This window comes from Pogona vitticeps, chromosome 2 (assembly GCF_051106095.1).
Source record: "Pogona vitticeps strain Pit_001003342236 chromosome 2, PviZW2.1, whole genome shotgun sequence".
NCBI classification, from domain to species: domain Eukaryota; kingdom Metazoa; phylum Chordata; class Lepidosauria; order Squamata; family Agamidae; genus Pogona; species Pogona vitticeps.
Window position 1 is genome coordinate 253,842,362 of NC_135784.1, and position 21,415 is coordinate 253,863,776.

General features: G+C 42.9%; 1 protein-coding gene and 2 non-coding genes across 3 annotated transcripts in view; 1 reads left to right on the plus strand and 2 right to left on the minus strand.

Moving 5' to 3' along the window:
• Window positions 1-1,153: 1,153 nt before the first annotated feature.
• Window positions 1,154-1,311, minus strand: LOC140705108 (U1 spliceosomal RNA). Its single transcript, XR_012084640.1, has one exon. It is a non-coding gene; the product is annotated as a U1 spliceosomal RNA (small nuclear RNA).
• Window positions 1,312-1,631: 320 nt separating this feature from the next.
• Window positions 1,632-1,793, plus strand: LOC140705042 (U1 spliceosomal RNA). The gene has a single exon (XR_012084611.2). It is a non-coding gene; the product is annotated as a U1 spliceosomal RNA (small nuclear RNA).
• Window positions 1,794-12,791: 10,998 nt separating this feature from the next.
• HSD17B4 (hydroxysteroid 17-beta dehydrogenase 4) overlaps window positions 12,792-21,415 on the minus strand; it is a 94,097-nt gene continuing 85,473 nt past the window's right edge. The window contains exons 23-24 of the mRNA XM_072992429.2: window positions 15,190-15,317; window positions 12,792-13,209 (exon numbers count right to left, since the gene is read on the minus strand). Coding sequence (XP_072848530.2) covers window positions 13,120-13,209; window positions 15,190-15,317 — 218 coding nt within the window. The 3' untranslated portion in view covers window positions 12,792-13,119. The remainder of the gene's footprint in view (window positions 13,210-15,189; window positions 15,318-21,415) is intronic.

Consider the following 21,415-nt stretch of genomic DNA (forward strand, 5'->3'; position numbering starts at 1 on the left):
ATTCTGAAAAATCTCAGAAATACATATTTAAATTCTACCATGATTCCAGCCTCCTTGGCCTTCATTCCAATTATTCATGCATGTTCATTCCGGCCTCCTAACTTTCTCTACTGCCCCAGGCTGCCAGAAGCTGGGTGAAAAGCAAAGGGACATTGCTCACCCTGTTGCACAGATTTAAACTGCAGAGCTGATCTTCTGATGGACAAGCCCAGTGGCTCAAGCTGTTTAACCTGCAGTGCCACAGTCTATGTTGCTGCTACGTGCAACCTGTGCAGGAGTTCTCCTCCCCACCTCAATTCCAGCCTCCTTGGGCCATGATGGCCCCAAATCCTGCATCTCTCTCCAGCTGCCTTGGGCTTGCCTGCTGCTGATTCTGTGCCAAGAATCGGGCCAAGGACCTTCCAAATCTTGACTGCTGGGTGAAGTTGGCTTGTTGGGCCACGTTCTTTCCAGCCGGCCAGCCTGCTTATTCAAAGGGGCTACATTGGTGTTCCAAAGTCCACTCAGGCTTAATTCCTAATTCCTGGCTGTTCATTACTGCTTCCTACTGCCTCAGGTAGGCAGAACCTGGAACGACCCCGTGGATTAACAGCCATTAGGTGAGAAGCACCTAGGACCCTAGTCATCTGCTGATGTTGCTGTAGTTGTGCAATTTCAGTTGCCTCCTGGGGCAAACTAAACTACAGTGATGCCTCGCAAGATGATTTTAATTCATTCCATGGAAATCGCCATCTTGCGAAAACATCCCTCTTGCAAAATCCAGTTCCCCATTGGAATGCACTGAAATTTATTTAATGCGTTCCAATTGGGGGGGAAAATCACTGTCTTTCAAAAATTGTCCATAGAAGACATAGTCTTGCAAAACACAGTTCCCCATACCATATTGGGGGAAAACAATCCCCTCACCTGCACTGCCTTTGGAAATTCAATGGGTCTCAGATGACCTTCCCCCTCTTTCTCTCTCCAGCAACAAAGAGGATGAAAGGAGTCAAAGCAGCCCCCTGGCTCCTGATAATGGTGACTCCTTTTGCCCTGATCCTTTACCACAGGGGAGAAAAAGAGGAAGAAAGCAATACAGGACATCACCAAGACTTGCTACCTTTGCAATAGGTCCTGATGAGAAAAAAGAGATGAAAAGGAATCTAGAAAAACCAAGGAAATCACAAGTGCAATGTCCCATTAACACAAATTATGCAGTTGAGTTCTCCACACTTGGGGAAATCACAAGGATCACCAACACACCCAAAGTGCAATGGATGAGCCTCCCCCTGGGAAAACCACTTTTATGACATGGTATTTCCCCTGCAATATGCTAATACCTGTGCACTAGAGGATTGTGGGAGGAACACCTAGCTAATGCTAGGTGCTCCTCCCTAATACTAGGTGTTCCTCCCACAATTAGCATAAGGTATTATCATATGCTAATACCTGTGCACTAGAGGATCGTGGGAGAAACACCTAGCCCCTGATGGGGGTCCCGCAGGGCACCCCAAAACACTGAGGAGTTCTCTTGGCCTCTGGCAGGACTGGGGCTGTGCAGCCCTGTACTGAGTGGGAGGTGCAGCCAGGGGGTCACCATGACTTCGAGGGTCAGGGGACAGAAGAGGATATGAGGTGCAAGGGCCATTCTAATTCATGCCTTGCAGGGGAAATACCATGTCATAAAAGTGGTTTTCCCAGGGGAAGGCTCATTGCACTTTGGGTGTGTTGCTGATCCTTGTGATTTTCCCAAATGTGGGGGACTCAACTGCATAATTTGTGTTAATAGGGGATTACATTTGTGATTTCCCTGGTTTTTTTACAATCTCTTTACCTTTTGGTTTCTAGTTGTTTTCACCATTCTCTACCATTTAAATTTGCCACCATAGCCCCATTGGTGATGCTTTGCAAGATGGTTTTTTCCATTAAAATATATTAATTACAAAAGACCTACTTTTTTATCCCTAAAAAGTGAGGGAGAAAGTGTATGCTACTGTTTTTCCAAGAGGCAGACCCTGGAAAGCCAGTAGCATACATTTTCTCCCCCACTATTTTGGGATAAAAAAAGTAGGTCTTATGTAATTAATGTGTTTCAATGGGGGGGGGGAACCATCTTGTGAAGCAGGGTTAAAAAAAAAGGCAAGGACCCAAACATTGTCCAGCAAAAATTGCCCATAAGAACAATTGTTTTGCAAGGCGAAGCACCACTGTACCTTTGCCCTGAAGAAGACAAAAGTCTTCTTTCCTTTTGATTCCTTCCTTTTGCCTCTTCCTTTTCCTCTGCCCCCCCAAGCCTGTGTGGGCATCCCCGTGCCAAGAAGGCCAGGCTCTGCCCCACCCAATGCCTGTCTGGCCATCCCATGCCAACACGGTGCTCCAAAGTAGGTTTCCAAAGTAGGTTAGCAGACCTTCTGGATCGGATCAACAAGCCTAATGGCTCAGCAGCAGCAGTTTAACTCAGTAGGTAGGCAGAATCAGAAACAAGGGACAAGAGCTCAGGTCACCCCATTGCATGGATTCGAACTGCTGATCTTCCGCTGCCACCCTGATTAACCGCCGTTAGTAGCACCTTGCAGTTGGACCCTATTCTCTTGCTGTTGCTGCTGCTTTGACAACCTCTGCTGCCTCCTGGGGACAAACTTTGCAGGCAAATGTGATGTTGCAGAAGAAGAAGACCAGAGTCTCCTGCGGTTGCCTTTTCTCTCAGTGCCTGATGGGGCCAAAAGAGCCTGCTTTCCGGCTGCCTTGTGCCTGAGTGCCCGATGGGGCAACACACTCAACTTTGCTGCTGCCAACTTACCTCAGTGCCCTGATGAGCCCCAAAAACCCTGCCCAGGCATCGCCCCATCGCACGGCTTGAGACTGCAGAGTTTATCTTGTGTCAACAACAACCACCATCCCTTTTCTTCACCAATAACAAAACAAACAACACCATCACATGGCTTCAAACTGCAGAACTGATCATCTGGTTTTCCAAAGCTGTCCTCCTGGCTTCCCCGTGCCGAGAGGGCTGGGCCAACCCAAGCCCTTCCTGGTAGTCAAAAACAGCATACTTGACTAAATAATTAATTCTTTCTGGAGGCTTGTGTTTCATATGCCACCTTGATGGCAAACACCACCCTCTTGCTCAGCGATGCTCACAATTTCTGCCACCACACACCCAATGGGCAAAGCCTACTTTGCTGCCAATTGCCTCAGTGCCCGATGCCTATTAAGACATGCTTTGCGGCCTACTTTGGAGCCAACTACCTCAGTGCCTGATGCGGCAACACACTCTACGTTGCTGTTGCCAGTTTCCTCAGTGCCTGATGGGGCAAGACACTCTGCTTTCAGTCCCATGCCAACTCAGTAAGTAGGCAGAAGTTGGAACAAACTACCCAAACAAATTGGCTCACCAGCGGCCCCGCAGATTAACCACTATAGTAGCAGTGTGGCCAGGCTATGCCCCACCCTCCCAAAGCCTGTCTGCACATCACCCAAACACGCCAAGAGGGCCATCTAACCCTTTTAGCTGGGCACACCCAGAGCCGGTCCCGGCACCTCTGAACATGACAAGAGGGCCGTCCAGCTCTCTTGGCAGACGCAGACTGAGCAGTAAGAAGAATGAATAAATAGTTGCTCTTGTACAACTAAAATGTACAAGAGCAAAGTGTTGGATGACGCCCATAATGTGCCAAGACAGAGGGTTGTTCAGCCATCTTGGCATACCCAAAGCCGGGCTCTGCCCCATCCAAGCCTGTCCAGGCATCACCCCATCGCCCCATTGCCTGGCTTCAGATGGCAGAGCTTGTCAGGTTTTCAAACTGTGCCAAGGGGGCCAGCCTGTCTAAGCCCCCCCCCAACCTCTGAGGGCTATCTTTATCATATCCAGGTGGTATGAGCAGCCAAGTTGCAAGCAATCCCTAGCTTTCCAGTTGTAAATGAGCATCTTCGTCTCCCCATCACCCCATCACCTGGCTTCAGATTGCAGAGCTGATCTGTTTCTGACAGTCCGACGGCCCCGCGGATTGATCAATGTTAAGTAGCAGCGACCCTGTTCATATGATGATGGTGCTGCTGGTGCTGTTGGAAGTTGCAAGCAACCTCAGTTACCTCCTGGGGGCTAAAACCTTTCCTTTGTAGGCAAATCTGATATTGCTGAGGAAGATCAGAGTCTGCTCTGCTGCCTTTTGCCTCAGCACCCCAATGGGCCCAAAAAAGCCTGTTTTCCTGTTGCCAACGTCTTCAGTGCCCAACGGAGCCAAAAAGCCTGCTGTGCTGCCAAATGCCTCCTTGCCTCCAGTTCTCCTGGGGGCAAACTCTACTTCACATTACGAATGTAATGTTGCTGAAGACAAACTGAATGCCTCATGTGCCAAAGAAGACCTCTCATTCTGCTGGGGCCAAAAATATCGCTCCCTCAATGCCATGGGCTTCTGTGAGATGTGGTAAATGCTCCTGGGGGGACCCGATTTGTGGGTAAATAACTTGGAGTTCCGATATTCAATCTTCACCAAAGTTGGTAGGCATATTGTGGAAAGACATAGGAAGCTCTGTTGTGATTCTGGAGTCTCTAAGTACCTGGGGGGAGCTTTCCTGGGGAGGTCCTCTTTCTGACTATATAACTCGGGGGTCCATGCTCCAACATTCACCAAGCTTCCAGGAGTTGTCGGAACACTTCTGAAGACGCTTCCCTGCAAATTTGGTGTCTCGGGGTCAGTGTTATAGCCACTTAAAGTGTAGATGAATTGAAAAATTGATTTGTTGATTCATTGAAGAATATTCATATATTCATATTTGTTGATACGTTAACTTTGACGAATAACAGATCAAATGAATTGCCATTTTTTTATTCATCCCCATCTCCGTTTAAAATCCATCTCCACTAGGATCCTGCATTTCTACTCTCTTCCATGTGAGAAAAAAAATCTCATAATTATGTTACCCTAGGCTTGAAACACAATTTCAAGGGTGTTATTTTCTGCAGCTTTTGAGTGGTGCTTTCATTTGTTAAAGCACTAGAACTCCTCTACTCTGTACGCCACACATTTGTCTATAACCACTCTTTCTTAAGCCTTGGTAGTACTTGTGACATTTTTTTGTGTGTTGTTCTGCACTAAAGGGAGAAAGTAATGAGGATAGTCCTGAACCACTGTGCTACTGGCTAAGGTTAACCCAGCCTGAAATTGCCGTGACCCATTTTATTTTGTTTTCAACAAGGGAAATCTGCGTGATCAGGTATACCACAGAAAGTAGCATGTCTTCTTGCCTCTTCTCTTTCCACCAGAAGCAATACTTCCCACGATTTATGAAGTTGCCTATGTAGGTCAAGCAGACAACCTACAGAGGTCTGAAAGCTATCCACACCCAACCCTATAACTTGAAGAACTGAACCTCGTAAGTTCTCGTAATATTTTTCTTTAAAATCCCTTTTGAAAAATATCCCTTTCATGACCTCCTGTGACCTTTTAAAAAATCACAAATAGGTGTGTGTGTGCTTCTGTGTTCTTGTTCTTCTTATGTACTGGCAATTCATTTCCAACTTAGGGCAACCTTATGAAGTCATGATCTCCAAAAGATCCTATTATTAACAGCCTTCCTCAGGTCTTGCAGACTGAAAAATGACAATTTCCTTTATTGTCAGTCCATCTCATAAGAACATAAGAAGAGCCCTGATGGATCATGCCAAGGGCCCATCTAGTCCAGCTTCCTGTGTCTCACAATGGCCCCACCAGATGCCTCTGAGAGCACAGGAGACAACTAGATACCTGTCTCCTGATCCCCCTCCCCTGCATCTGGCATTTTGGAGTTACCTTCCTTTTAAGCCTGGAGATTATACATCCCCCTTATGGCTTATAACTCCTCCAAGAATGTGTTCAATCCTGTGGCAAGGAGTTCCACATATCATGTTAGGTCTTTCTCTTTTCTTGATGCCTTGTTCTCTCCCTAACTTTCTTTTCTTTTCTACTGAGTCTAGTCTTCACATGACTTGTGCAAAGTACTATAGCATAGTCATTGTAACTCCCCAAGAGAATTCAGGCTTGATTTCCAGCTAGAATCTGTTTGTCTTTCTGGCACTCTGTGGTGTTTGTAAATCTCTCCTACAACAACATGTTTCTTAATAAGCCAATTTTTTCTGCCATTTTTTTCACTGACCAACTTTCACATCCCATGCAAATTATTTTCAATAACGTAATATGGGTGACCTTGGCCGTGGTTTCTAACAATATATCTTGACACTCAAGGTTCTTTTCTAGTTCCTTTGTACCTCTCTGTGCGTTGCCACCTTGCATGTTACAAACTGCTTTTGAAACTCTCCCCCATTTCACTGTAAGGCATGGACTGATCAGTTCAAGATTATTATTATTATTATTTTTCATTTCAGAGTACTTCTATCCTAAAGCTTTTCACAAAAGTGTACAGTAATAAAAACATAATGCAATGAAAGCCAAATAACATAAAATGGGAAATCAGCAAAGCCATTTAAAAAAACTGCAGGGAAAGAACAAAACAAATCCCATTTTCAATTCTTGCACACACAAGCTTGTTATGAACTAATACTGAAACTACTGTAACATCAGCCTCCAACTAATTTCGTCAGTATTCCAAAGGTTGGTATCCCATCACATAAAAACTCACCTTCTTCCATACAAAACATGAGCACTACGTTTGGGAGAAGAAACTCATGTGAGCCAGTTGCTCAGTTCTTGGGATTCTGGCTTCAGTGGTTTGTGTTGTAAACATTAGCCTCCCAATACCTGTATCAAAGAGGGACGTGGTGGTGCGGCGGGCTAAACCGCAGAAGCCTGTGCTGCAGGGTCGGAAGACCAAGCAGTCGTAAGATCGAATCCAAGCGACGGAGTGAGCGCCCGTCGCTTGTCCCAGCTCCCGCCAACCTAGCGGTTCGAAAGCATGCAAATGCGAGTAGATAAATAGGGACCAACTCGGTGGGAAGGTAACAGCGTTCCGTGTCTAAGTCGCACTGGCCATGTGACCACGGAAGATTGTCTTCGGACAAACGCTGGCTCTATGGCTTGGAAACGGGGATGAGCACCGCCCCCTAGAGTCGAATACGACTGGACAAAAATTGTCAAGGGGAACCTTTATCTTTAACTTTACCTGTATATATAAAAAAAATCCCTTGATGTATAATTAGGGTCTATGAAAATTAAAATAACATGACTTTTTGCCAAAGCCCCATATGTGCTGGAAAAACCTGCAAGGAAGGTTCAGGAGAAAGTTTGCACCATCTTCTTGCAAGAAGTCCATTTTATTTATGTAGTTTGTTTAAAATATTCATACGCCCTCCGTCTTCCAGAAAGGATCCAAGGTGGTTTACAGTATTAAGAGCTAAACACAATAAATTATTACAGTGTTATGATGAAATGGAAGGAGTACATGTAAAAAATGTAACAAATAAGCAAGTATATATCATTGTTACCCTACATTTGTCACAGATCCCCTCTGTGACAAGGCTTAGCATGGGCCTGTGTTGGAAATAGCACCAACCTAGAGTCGTTTTGCATAGCCCATGGAGACATTTTGATTGAAACCACCAAATACCCCTGGAATTCCTTTTATTATCACATTCTAATATGATCAGATAGGCGGGATAGAAATAAAATAAATAAATAAATAAATAAATAAATAAATAAATAAATAAATAAATAAATAATAAATATTCATTTTAAAAGTGATTCTTTTATAAGGATGCCCCTTATTAACAAAGCACAGATATCAGCAATTCCAGAGGACAATACAGTGAAATTCTCTGGAATAACTTCATTCAGAGCAATCCCAGCGGCTTGAAGGCATAACAAGGAAGCAGCAGAGACAGAGCCAAGCTGAAGCAAGGATGGGCTTTGCCCGTTTCACTTCTCTTCATTATTTAAAGGCCATTAGATTCTGAGCAGTAATACACCAATGCATTTGCATAAAATGGAAATGAATTGCAAAGGCCTCCACAAAGTGGCAATGCAGACAACATGAAAAATGTACAAAGCCCTTGCTGAAGATAAAAGGTGGAACTTAAATGAAACTAGTGTTCCATTGTCCCAGTTTATTCGAGCAAGAGCTTTCCACAGCCCTAAAATCAAGCCACGGCTGTCTTCCTTTAAGAGGCGGAACGTGCAACTTTGCAAATCCCCATGTGTCAAATTCATTGTTGTTTTTGCACACACTGCATCTTTCTGCTTTTATAAAGCTCTGCTGGCTTGAAACCTTGCCCCCCTCCCTAAAGAAACATCAGTGAGACAAGGGGCCTCACACTTGCTTAAGGAAGCATATCTTCCTTAATGGCCCTTGTGTGCGGTTCATCTGCCAGTGTCTGCCACCTGCCTCACATGACAATTAAGAGGCTGGGAAATGGCTGGCCGTGTTGCTAGTCATCGGGAAATGGAGGTGTTGCCGACCTAGAAGGGCAATGGAGTTGAGTTGCAGGGCAGCGTCACCCAACCTGGCAAAGAGGAGTCGGCAGACGCAATGCTGCTGAAGGACACTGGTTATAACAAGCCTTCTGGAAGTATAAAACTTGAGGGTCTAAACTAGAACATAGGCTGTATCTCATAAAAAACAACAACAGCCAGATCAAATGTAAAAAATTGGGTGTTTTTTTTTTACTAGTCCTATTTTGAATTTGTGTACCCCTCTCTGCCAGCCGCCTATTATTTTTGAAATGTTATTGTCCTTTTTAATGTTATTGTATTGTTAGGGGTCTTGCCTATTACAATGTCTTTTTTAAAATTTTTATTGTTGTGTCTATTCTTCTTATTATATGGTGTTATTTTGACCTTGCTTTGTTAGCCACCCAGAGTAGTGGCTTTGCCACTACTGTAGTTGGGTGGGATAAAAATGTAAAGGAATGAATTAATGAATGATCAAAACAGGAAATTAAGTCAGTACCAGCCACTAAACAATGGCGTTGGAAAGAAAACAAAACACAAGTGTTGGGTTCTGTCAACAAGAAGTCAGAAGACCGACACAAATCCTACATGGAATGTTTAAGAAACACAATGTATAAGAAACACAATGTAGCATCGTAAGCAAATCAGGACACTTAGTCTCCTGTAGCATGCAGTTGGCATTTTCATCCAGATGTTTGGATCTCTCATGATGCAAAACCAATATACTATGCTTTTGCAGCTGGAGGAGTGACATCTGGAAGTGTTCAGAAAATGTATTACAAAGGCAAACTGGTTATATTTCAACTGCTGTGCTGTAAAAGAGATGGGGCCAGCCTAAAAGATGTTGCTGCCTGAGGCACAGTTGCCAATTGCATGCCTCTTCCACATAATTCCACACCTGACCTGTTTTTCTGCGGCGGGAATGCAAACTTTTTCTGCAAGGTAGATTTACAGGCTCCTTGCAAAAAATAAAAATAAATAAAAACACAACAAAAATAAGATGTGTGATTCATACAGTTCCCGTTCTGATGAAGTACAAAGTGTCCTTTAAAAGTACGATGGTTTAACAGACAAAAGGGCAGAACCTTGGCTTAAGTGGCTGTAAACTAGGAGTGAGCAGTTTCCAGTAATTGCAAGGGCACTGACTCCCTGGAGCTTCCCACAGATGTCACAAAATTTTGGCTATGCGATAGCAATAACCCTCCCTCTCCTGTACTTTGTTATAAACATCCAGTTTTCATTCTGCTACACTGCCAAATGTTTGTGGTATAGAACAATGTCAAGGAAATCATACTTTTTTCCAGTGGTACAGTGACAAACCGGAAACAGGGTGGGGGAATCAGGTTGTAAAAAGACGGGTGCACATGAAGTTTAGTTTAAACTCCACAGTGGTAATAATCACCTTTCAGGGGCTTCATTTGGAAATCCTATTTCATGAAATCTCATGCAAAGGTCTTGAATATTGGCACCAAGTATGGGATACTACCTCGAAAATGACTAAAATAAATTCCTCAGCATTCTGAAGTTGAAGCAACTACAGTGGTGCCTCGCTTAATGGCGATAATCCGTTCCAGGAAAATCGCTGTTAAGTGAAAACATCGTAAAGCAAAAATAAAAACCCCATTGAAACGCATTGAAACCTGTTCAGTGCATTCCAGTGGGCTAAAAACTCACAGCTCAGTGAAGATCCTCCATACGGTGGCCATTTTCACTGCCTGTATAGCGAGGAATCCGTCCCTAAACAGCAGGGAGCCATTGTAATTACCCGGCGGCCATTTTGAAACCGTCAATCAACTGTTAGAAAAACGTCATTTTGCAAAGAATCGGTTCCTGAAGCAGGGAACTGATCATTGCAAAGCGAAATTCCCCCATTTAGACCATTGTTTTGCAATCGCAATCGCAAAAAGATCGTCATAAAGCGGATTCATCATAACGTGGGGCAATCGTAAAGCGAGGCACCACTGTAATATTTCTGAACACTCTTCAAAGACAGATTCACATGGAGTGTGTTGAAGTCTCTCAGGCAGGATGTAACTAAGGCATAATACCATGCATCCATATCAGACATGTCGAAGGCCAAATCAGACCTCTCAAGAAATGGGCACAGCTGGCACGCTAATTTTAACTGTGCAATACCACTCCTGGCCACCACTGAAACCTGGGCATCCAGGCTGAAAGATTAATCCAGGAGCACTCCCAAGCTGCACACCTGTGTTTTCAGAGTGTAACCTATTTCAGCACAAATTGCAACCCTATTCCTTGATCTGGTTTTCGACTGACCAGGAGCACCTCTGTCTTGTCTGAATTAAGTTTCAGTTTATTCAACCTCATCCAGTCCATTACGGACACCAGACACTGATTTAGAACCAAGAGAGTTACCTTGGATTTAGATGGAAAGGAGAGATCGTGTTGGATATCACCAGCGTACTGGTGACACCGAACCCCAACACGCCGGACGACCTCTCCCAGTGGTTTCATGTAGATATTAAATAGCGTAGGTGATAAACCAGATCCCTGAAGACCAGCACAGAGCAAAGGCCAAAGTGTCGAACAGGAGTCTCCAGCACCACCCGCTGAGTTCTCCCCTCCAGGAAGGATTGGAACCACTGTAAAACAGTGCCTCCAAGTCCCACCCCAAAGAGACAGCCCAGAAAGATACCATGGTTGATGATATTGAACACCGTTGGAAGGTCCAGCAGAACCAACAAGGACACACTCCCCCTGTCCAGTTCCCAGCATAGGTCATCCACCAAGGTGACCAAAGCAGTCTCTGTCCCATAACCAGGCCTGAAGCCAGATTGATATGCATCTAGATAATCCTTCTCATCCAGGAATCCCTGGAGTTGAGAAGCCACAACCTGCTCCAGCACCTTGTCCAAGAATGGGATGGTGGGGTCCAAGGAGGATTTTTTTCAATAATTGTCTTACTATTGCCTCCATCAAGCAAGCTGGGATCCTACCCTGCTGCAAGGAGGCATTCACTATCCCTTGGACTCACTCGGCCAGTCCCTCTCTGGAAACTTTTATAAGCCAGGATGGGCAAGGGTCTAGACAAATGGCAGCCTTCACTGGTCCAAGGATCTTGTCCGCATTGATGGTCAATGGTACTGAAAGCCACCAAGAGGTCTAGCAGAACCAAAAAAGCCACACTCTCCCTGTTCAGTTCCCAGCATATGTCATCCATGAAGGGACCAAAGTCCTATACATCTCATAGCCAGGCCTGAAGACAGATTAAAACAGACCCAGATAAATCTATTTATATTCTCGGCCCTCTCTTCAACCCAATTATATATCTTTGATGCAACTGTCATAATATGTACCACCTCCAATTTCTCTGAAGCATTGGCAAGTTGCTTCATCAATTTGCTCTCCATCCCCAGTATTCTGGACAGAATTAAATACTCGTAGCTGTCAATGCTATTGGAGGGATTCCCATTCATTTGCTTTTTGCATTATTCTATTAAATTGCATATTCATTTCCTCTAAACTCTGGCTAGCTGTCTTGCAGCCTTTTCTGATCTGGATGCCACAATTACTGCTACAATATGCTACGCTTTTTAAAGACCTTAACATGTGTCTGTTCAAATGCTTGCACATGATCAGACATTTGCTGATCAGGACAGGACAGAATAGACTTCAATTAGATTGGAACTCAATATTGCTTTGGTTTTGAGACATTAAAGACCAACTTTGTCTTTCAATACCAGCTTGATACCCACGCTTCTGCCACATAATGGAAAGCAGGACAGAGTGTTTAATGCTACAAAGCAGGGGAGGAAGAACTGAACAGTATGCAGGGCAAGGAAGTGGAAGGGGAGAATGATTTGCCAAGAGATCCAACAGATTTAACACTGAGCTGGAGTAATAATTGCCAGAAACCAAGCTCAGAAGCTATTCCTTAACTCTGTTGCTTATCCTGGCGTGTCCAGGCTGTTCTACAGAAAAAGGAACTACTGTATGTTTCTCATTGGTGGCTCCCAATTTCCTTTTTATCAGTATCTGAGAACTCAGATTCAGCAGTTAGGAAAAGAGGCTTAGGTGGTCAATTATGACACACGAAGAGACAAGGATGAAGAGGCACAAGATCTCTTCATTTCTCCAATAAGCGTCATTATTTCTGACTGGTGATGGGAACCTTTAGTCCTTCAGATATTTTCACCTAGAACTAGCCTCAGCCAGCTTGGCAAATGATAAGGGATCAGAGGAACTGAAATTCACAACATTGTGGAGACCCAAGGTTCCTTGCCTACAGGCAAAACAATTTTGCATCTATTACTTTTGTATGGCATTTAAGCAGCGGCCACAAAATGGGTTGCTGTACCCTGGAATTCTGCGACCTCACGCAGACTGCAGCTATTCCAAAATGCTATTCCAAAGATTTCATATTCAGCCATCACTTGAAACATAGTGTAAGCCACTGAAACAAGAGAATGTTATCAAAGTATGTTTTATTTAATTACACTTCAATTTCATATAGAAAGACATGAACTGTATAGTTTTAATTGGAAGTCTGAAAAATTAAATGTATGAAGTTTTGAAGCAGAGAAAAGGAGACAGAGAGAGAAAAAGAGGACAAGATCATATTAACCCATTGCACCTATACCAGCTATGTGAATTGGCAAGAATCAACGGAACTTGCATATGAGCAACAAAGTCTATCAGAAGTTATCTAACAAAGGATTTGCATAAGGTTTCAGGTTATTCTGAAAAAGAAATGGCTTCTTTCTTCTTCCTAGGACAGCTCTATCCAGCAGAGAATTCACAGCTTTGCATACTGTTGGAGCAATATCCCCAGCTTCTGGCTCAGCATGATATTTCCTTTAATTTTTAGCTTACCAGACATGAATGCCTACAGGAAGCAGAGAGGAGAAAAACAATTAAATAGTCTGAGAGTCCTCCCAGAGTTGCACTTTTAAAAACATTTACAAGAGAATAATATAGCTTAACCAGAAACTAACTAGGAAAGCAGCAGTAACAACATTTCTTGACAACAAAGCAATTGGGGTCAAAGTTCCTTTGGTAACATGGATTACTTCCACTAAGTCACATTTGAGAAACAGGCTGCAGAGCAACTGGGCAAAGACATGAAGGAAGTGGGAAGAGAAGGAGTGAAGAAGTGGATTTCCCCACCTTTTACCTTGCTCCCAGCATAGATCCCCAGCTGCTTTGCAGCAAGAGTGACATTAATAAATCTTTAATAAACATTTAAATTGATGTGCAGTTTGGGAACTATTTAATCCAAGGATGTGCAACCTCCTCTGCTCTGTGCGATACATTTGATGCTGGCTCAGGGGCCACACGTGTAATATATATGCCACCATAAATACATAGTAAGGTAAAGGTTCCCCTTGACATTTTAGTCAGTCGTGTCCGACTTTAGGGGGCGGTGCTCATCCCTGTTTCCAAGCCGTGGAGCCAGCGTTTGTCCGAAGACAGTTTCCGTTGTCACGTGGCCAGCACGGCTATACACGGAACGCTGTTTACCTTCCCACCGAGGTGGTACCTATTTATCTACTTGCATTTACATGCTTTCGAACTGCTAGGTTGGCAAGGAGCTGGGACAAAGCGATGGGAGCTCACTCCGTCGCATGGATTCGATCTTACGACTGCTGGTCTTCTGACCCTGCAGCACACAAAGGCTTCTGCGGTTTAGCCTGCAGCGCCACCATCTCCCACACCGCCACCTACACGTATACATCTCACTAATTCCCTTTCTCCCTACCTGGAAGGAGTAGAGCAATTTATTTCTACTCCCTCCCAATGTGATCCTGATCACATTGCTTCTTTCTTGTAATGTGAAACACAGGGAAACAGTGGTCTGTGTGAAACTGACAGGAAATCACCAGAAGGGGTGGAAAAGGCAGCAAAATCAAAGGGCCAGGGAGCCTCTAGGAGGCTATACATCTGGTGTTGCAGGGAGCACACGGCCCCATGGCTCAGGCTGAGTGTCCCCTATGTATTGTGCACTGATAAAAATAAAATCAATCCTGGAAAAGATGTGATATACAACACCCAAAGGAAGCTCCTGCATGCTTGGGGTTTCCCTGGTAATGTTATACATGTATAGCTGTTTATATGGTCCTCTCCATCAAAGGTATCGCTTTGCATTCGAATCTATGTGGTGGAACTTTTGTATGCTGTTATTTACTTATTTATTTGACTTATATGCCGCCCACTCTACCCAAAGGCCTCTGGGTGGCTTACAACAATTAAAATACAGTAAAAAGATAAAACTATTAAAATGCAATTAAAATATATACTCTAAAAATTGCCATCAGGACCCACAGTTGATATTATTTCAATTAAAAGCCTTCTGGAACAGGAAGCTTTAGACCTGGTGCCAAAACGTCATCAGCGTCGGCGCCAGACAAATCTCAATTGGGATGGCGTTCCATAGTCTGGGGGCAGCTGCCGAGAAGGCCCTTTGTCTACAAGCCATCCCTCGTACCTCCTTGAAGGACGGCTCTTTCAAAAGAGGCTAGATCTTAACTGCCGGGTAGGTTCATATGGAAGGAGGCGGTCCTTCGGGTATCCAGAGCCCAAGCCGTTATGAGCTGCCTTTGTTCCCTCTGACCCCTGGAGTCCTCTTTCTATTTAAATAAAATTGCATTTGCCCCAAATTATGCATAGTTGGGAAAATTATGATCTTTCAACAAATATTTAACAGGATTGGAATTATACAGTCCAAGATGACGAACAGTTCTCTACGTGCCCGATATGGGGAGATGTTGGTTCTCAATATCTCTGAATTAAAACTTGCTACTTAACACTCAGCATCCTACTTCATAGCTGAGATCTTGCTGTGGAGACATGAACTTCACATTTGTACCTTTTGTGGATTGATCTTGCCTAGCACCAAACCCAAAAAGTCTTCATCCGAAATGGTGAAAATGGTGTCCGCTTTTCCACGGGCAGGACCTCGATACAACTCTCCAGAGCCATTCTTCAAGTCTATGGCTGAAGAGAGGCAAGATATTTTGAAAAAATTAAACAAAGGATAAGCTACCTGTTCCCATATTTTTTTTAAAATGCCAATCCACAAGTTGCTTGGGGAAAGGTAAACAACTTAGTGAAGAACATATGCAAAATTGAAAATTGCACCTTTTTTGAAAGTGTTTTTATATTCAAGAATTCTGTCCCAAGACATGTGCTATATGAGAATCGATTAAGCCACTAAAAGGACATTAAAAATGAAAGATGGAGAGAAAATGATGGCTATATGATAACAATAGGTTTAATTTCTTTACTCATTTAGCTGAACACTTAAAAGGAAACAAACAATAATAGAGATCAGCAAGCTTCAAGGGGAGAAAACATTGGGGGAGAATGCTTCTTTTCCCACTTGGGCCAGATTCTTAACCACAGACCTTCTTAAATTTAATTCCTCAACCCATAAGTAATATAAGGTTACTTAATTACTTGCATCCTATCTAATCATTCTAGTCACCTGCTGTGGCGAAACTCTATCAGAGAGTGGCTGGATTTATGACAAGAACACCTTCTTGTCTAAGCTGTCAACACTTGTTTTCCCCAGGCACCTGGATCCTTTGATCTGATTCACAGTATGACAGGCTGTTTAGATTTCCATAGTATTCTGCAAGCTAGTCTCAATTAAACATCTGAGTGAAGAGGCTGTACATACGTGTTAGCCCCTAATTACTTGAGAAAACTGTTTCTGCTGAAAAGCACCAGCTTCATTCTGAGATGCGTGCAGCAATCTCTCTGCATGCAATTCTTAAGCATTTATTTCCTGAACAGCTTGAGATGTGGTGCTGAGAGGGACTCAGGATTATCCTCTTTAGGGAAGAAAGTAAATCGTCCCTGTACATGAATTTATTTACTTAATTCTTTCATCCTTCCGGGATTGAAGGCAGCCCAAGTCAGAAACCGTAAATCACTTTTTAAAAAGATTTTTAAGTAACAAGAACATAACTATATCCTACAGACTCTCTGGATGAATTCTTTTATTTCCAAAATCCATACTCTAACACCACTGAAAATGCAATCTAATGGCTACTTTTCGTAAAGTATGCATTTAACCGAGTTATATACATTGTGCATGGTATGAAGGACACGAATAGAATGTTACTCTATATTCTGCATAATGGTATCAATAAGAGAAATGAACAAGGACATGGATCAAAGTCAAAGAAAAGAACATTATTTCGTCTCACAAGAGCTCTCAGGAAAAATCGGACTTTATGTTTACCCTACTCTAGGACTGGGAAATGTTTGGCCTTCTGTGCACTGCTGATCTGCAAACCCCCAATCCATCATCATGGGCTATGCTGACTAGGCAAGAGACACTGTCCAACAATGTCTGGTGGTGGACACATTTCACACCTTGCTCCACCCACCAATGCCACTATTATTTACCACCTCACGACCTCCAGTTACTGATAGGAGGCCTCAATGCCCGTAGGTTCCTTCATGTGATCAAGAATCCTGAACAACTCAGGGCCCTTGACTTTGTGGAAGCCTCTATACGTAACTGTGTTCCTCTAAATCAAGTTAACAACTTTTACTGGGTTTGTGGGCCAGTTCCGCCATTATAGCCCTAAAGCAAAAGCATTGTTTTGCTTGTTTTAAAAGTGTCATCGTGCTCTGTTCCTGAAATTCAAGAGCAACAATCTGGTTCCTTTAAATGGTATTTTCACTGTTGGTCACCAAATACCAAAAAAAGAAGGTATTTTAAAGAGGTCAACTGTTCATTTTAAATGGTAGTTCCCACCCCCAATCCACATGTAGTCCCCCTTTCAGATCTTCTGCCCAAAGATGAAGAGCTGGCGAGGCAGTCGGCAGGAACAATGCTAATGAAGCTAATGAAGGCCACCTGCCCTCCCATGCTGAAAGTATGTGAAGCCTAATTTCTAGAGGCAAATAACACAGAATGAACCTTGTGGATGCCACAACAGGCCACAAGCCTTGACAGCTTTAAGAGTGAACTAGAGAAATTCACGGAAGAGAGGTTTATCGTAACCTATAACTAAAACCCATTACAGAATAAATGCAAGACTCCAGTTCCAAAGACAACACATACCAACTGCAGTGCTGCTCCTATATTCTTCTGTCATTCAAGGAAAACTAAATGCCTACATGAGAACAAGTTTTACTCGTCCTTAATGTGTCTCTCCCATTTTCAAGGCTACACTGTTAAAAACTAACAGGAAAGGTATCCTTTGTGATTGGTTGTCTCAAGACAGAAAAGGAAGAAGAGATACGCGCAACACCACATTTGCTAGGATAGAAGACATAAATTGCTTAATACTGAACTCTTGTGTTTGAAAAAAGGAAGCACTGCACTAAATAAAAGACTAAGTGCTTCCATATCAAGGCCCACAGAAATGTCCTAGATTCTTTCTCATATATCCAGTTAAATGCTACCAACAGAAACATGTATCACCTATAAATATACAAAAAGTGGCATGTCCCATAGGATTAAAAAAACAATAGTTGTTGCAGAAACTGAGAGCCGCCTTCATTTAATCTTTTCATGATTCACTTCAGGGCCAACTATTACTGAAATAGATGTCCTAATTTCATTCAGCACACAAGCAAGAATATGGATGCAGAATTTTTTTTTTGGTTTCACAGTGTAGCTTGTTTTTTATGTTCTACTTCAAGAGCATCTTAATCCTCAGCCAAGTATGTTCTTTCCTTAGGAACATCAACAATTCCTCAAAATCTCCCAAAGTCCCCTTGGCCTGCACAAAACGCACTGCCAAAATGATCAACTTTAAGGCAGATAAGCTGTCGTGTACTGTGTGGCCTGTGGTGGAGAATGGTACGACAAGGCTTTGCTCTGCCAGTTCATTTTCACATTGTGCAAATTTTCAGAGCCATTCATCCTCTTCTGCCTCTGCCAGAAAGTGTAAAAACAAAGCCATTGCCAAGTTAATGTTCCAGCAAGGACCTGACATCTTTAATTACAGCACTGGAGCATTTTTACCATCCAGGAGACAACAACTTGGAGGCTGCTTTTGTTCTTTGTAGGCTGTTCTACAGATAAAGGCTTTACAAAGAACCGTTCTGTTCAGTCCGTCTCTCTTGTCTCTTCCAGAACAAACCTGTTGTCTCTGCAGGGTCTGTGAATGAGCACCACACTCTCCGCTGAATCCAGATTTTGGTGTCTGTCTCTGGGCTGGAAGAAAGAGGGGAGTTCCCTGTCTTGTCCTACCCAATGCAGCATCTCGAGCCAGAAAAAATGTCACACTGAAAGTTACAAAGTTTTGTTAGATGTGGTAGGTCATGATAGGGGGCGCTCCTGGAAAACAGGCGGAGGCACTGGTCCCGAGGAATCCAAGCCCGTATCTCTAAAAGCACAGCAGTAAAGAAGAGCTTAGCGTTTTCCTCAATGAACCTGACAGCTTCCAATTAATTTGGCTCATAAATAAATCCTTTTTTATTTTAGCGTAACAACGGCACAAAACAACTTTTGAAATAACTTATTCATGCAGCTAGTTTGAAGACTGAAACTTGGCCACACCACAAAGTCACAACAATCTTTTTTTTTTTCTTTCAAAAAAAAGCAGCTATTCCTTGATATAATGATTTTGCAAAAAGACTTCCCTTGCTGCAAATAGTAGGTATCTTAGCCATGCAAGGGTGGTGAACCTTTGGCATTTCAGGTCTTTTGGACCCCAACCCCCAGAATTCTCAGCCTGTACAGCCAGCGATAAAGGATTGTGGGAGCTGTAGTCCAAAACATTTGGAGTGCTGAAGGTTTACCACCCTGGTGCCTTAGTGAGATAGCGGGCTATGGCAAGTACCCGTTTTATGGTGCACACGTGGTTTGATGTAGGACGCAAGAGGACTCCACCTACAAACAAGCTGAGTTGGGTGCCTAGATTTACCTTGCTCTCTACTTGCGACTGGCCAAGCACACAGGGCTGCCAGGTGGCAGAGGCTAGAATCCTAGACACACTTTCTCAGGAACAATCTTGTATAAAACCTCTGAGCAGACATGCAGAGGATTGCAGTATTAATGTTTATGCATGCAAAGAACTTTGAACATCTGAAATGTGTGAAATATAAAGCCCAAACCAGACATGTTTTTATTAATGCATATGAGCTCTTTTCACATTATTTCCTGAGTGAAATATTTGTGTGGTGTAAAGCCCATATGTGGGGAGCAAGAAGGAAGTGTCCTAATATGATCTGCAGTGCAATCCATGACAGTCTTTAAAGGAAATCTTGGTGCTGTAACAATAATCTCCCAAACATATGCCGAAGGATTCTCACTTCAACTGCAAACATTAATTCTAGTTCACATATCCAAGTCACTGAGGGATAGTAAAGAACCAGAGAGGTTGGCACCATATGGAACAATACAAGAGAGGAGGTTATAGTCAATTGCACAAAGCAATAAAAGCTTTTTTGGCACTTGTGAATCAGGGAAGAATAAAATTATTGGCTGTGTCAACCAGAACTGCAAATCATTTCCTTAAGGGCTGCTTCTCATCATTCCCCCACCCCTCTCCCACTCCTTCTGACATTCAGCCCAAGGACATTAGATGAAAATGCTAGCTGCTTCAGCTATCATCCCACAATGGTGAAGTACATGGGGCCCCAGTATGCTGAGCGTAAAGAGGCACAGGCAAAAAGGACAAACTATACTGTCAAGCAGACGCCTGAGAGGTGGAAACTTGGCTACACACTTTAGCAAGAGAGGACCACAGGGGGAAATGGACCACAGGGGAGGGTGAGAGTCAGAACAACGGTCAATGCCAACCAAAGGTCTGAAATTAAAAAAAAAGTTTATTAATCTCCCAGGTGAAATGTGTCCAGGCCCCACAAAATCTACTCAGATCAGAAAATCATTTAGAGGAGTAAAATTAAAATAAAGTTGGTCCAGCTGTGCTTCTATCCCTCAAATCCCTGCTAACCTTTTGAAGAAGGTATTTAAAGTTATGGGAGGGAAAGGCATGGGGGGGCAGATCAGAGTGTAAGGTCTGTGGAAGAATCCTGCTGTGAGATTTTATGAGGGAAGAAGGCTCAGCTTTGACATATGACATGCTATAGGCAGCACACTTTATATCAAGTCTCAATGTGGCTAGCAGTCTTTGAAGCATCAAGTAACCACAGTCTGTGCAGTGATGTTCTACCTCCGCTTTCCCATGAGGGCTGCTGACCTAGATGGCTTCAGCCTGTGAGCCTTTGGGTTTTAAAATGGAAGGAAAGAGATCAGACATCATGTGTCTTTCTGGGGACACTTCTGCTTAGATCTTAATATTAATGGAAGAAAAGTCCCAACACGCTTTAGGTTTGATGGTTTGCTGACACAAAAGAACAATTCCAAAAGTATTTTTATTATCCTTATTCTTAAAGATTACTTTTGACATTTTTGAAAACTCTTAGTGGAATTTATACTGCCTGGTTTCAAGTGCTTTTTTTGTTTTTGTTTTTTTTAAAAGACTTTCCAGTGAAGCTTCTCGCCATGGAAAAATGAGATTCTGCTAGCTGGGCATGATTCCATCTGCTTTTGGGTCAACCAAGAAAACTAAAATAAGTTCTTATGATTCTGCATTTCAAATATTCACTTACTGTTGATAATTAGAATTTTTGAGTTGATTTTGTTTTTTTGTTTTTTTCATATTGTTTGATTGGCTGATTCTTTCTGTGAAGGAAATATGTGTCTCACCCAAACCTTAAGGAGTCAAGATTTACATTCAAACCCTTTACAGTATGATATGATCTAGAATTTTATTTTTGGAGTCTGGAATCTATATCACAGGTTCTTAACTTGTGAGGCCACGATGTCCTCACAGGGGGTCCGTGAAGGCTTGAAGAAATGTTATGATCTTTTGCAGTTGAAATAGAAAGAAAGAAAGAAAGAAAGAAAGAAAGAGAAAAGGAAATGTAGAACAAAATCTTATTTTCTCTTGCTTCTTTGTGTAAAAGTTGGCTTTTCTAACCTACTACCTCCATTAAAAACACAAAAGTAAAAAATGGTTATGAAAATAACTGTTTGATAGCAAATAATAGTTTGATATTTCTGCACACAGTGAGAACCTACAAGTGAATGATGCAGATTGGCTGAGAGAAAGCACGTGACA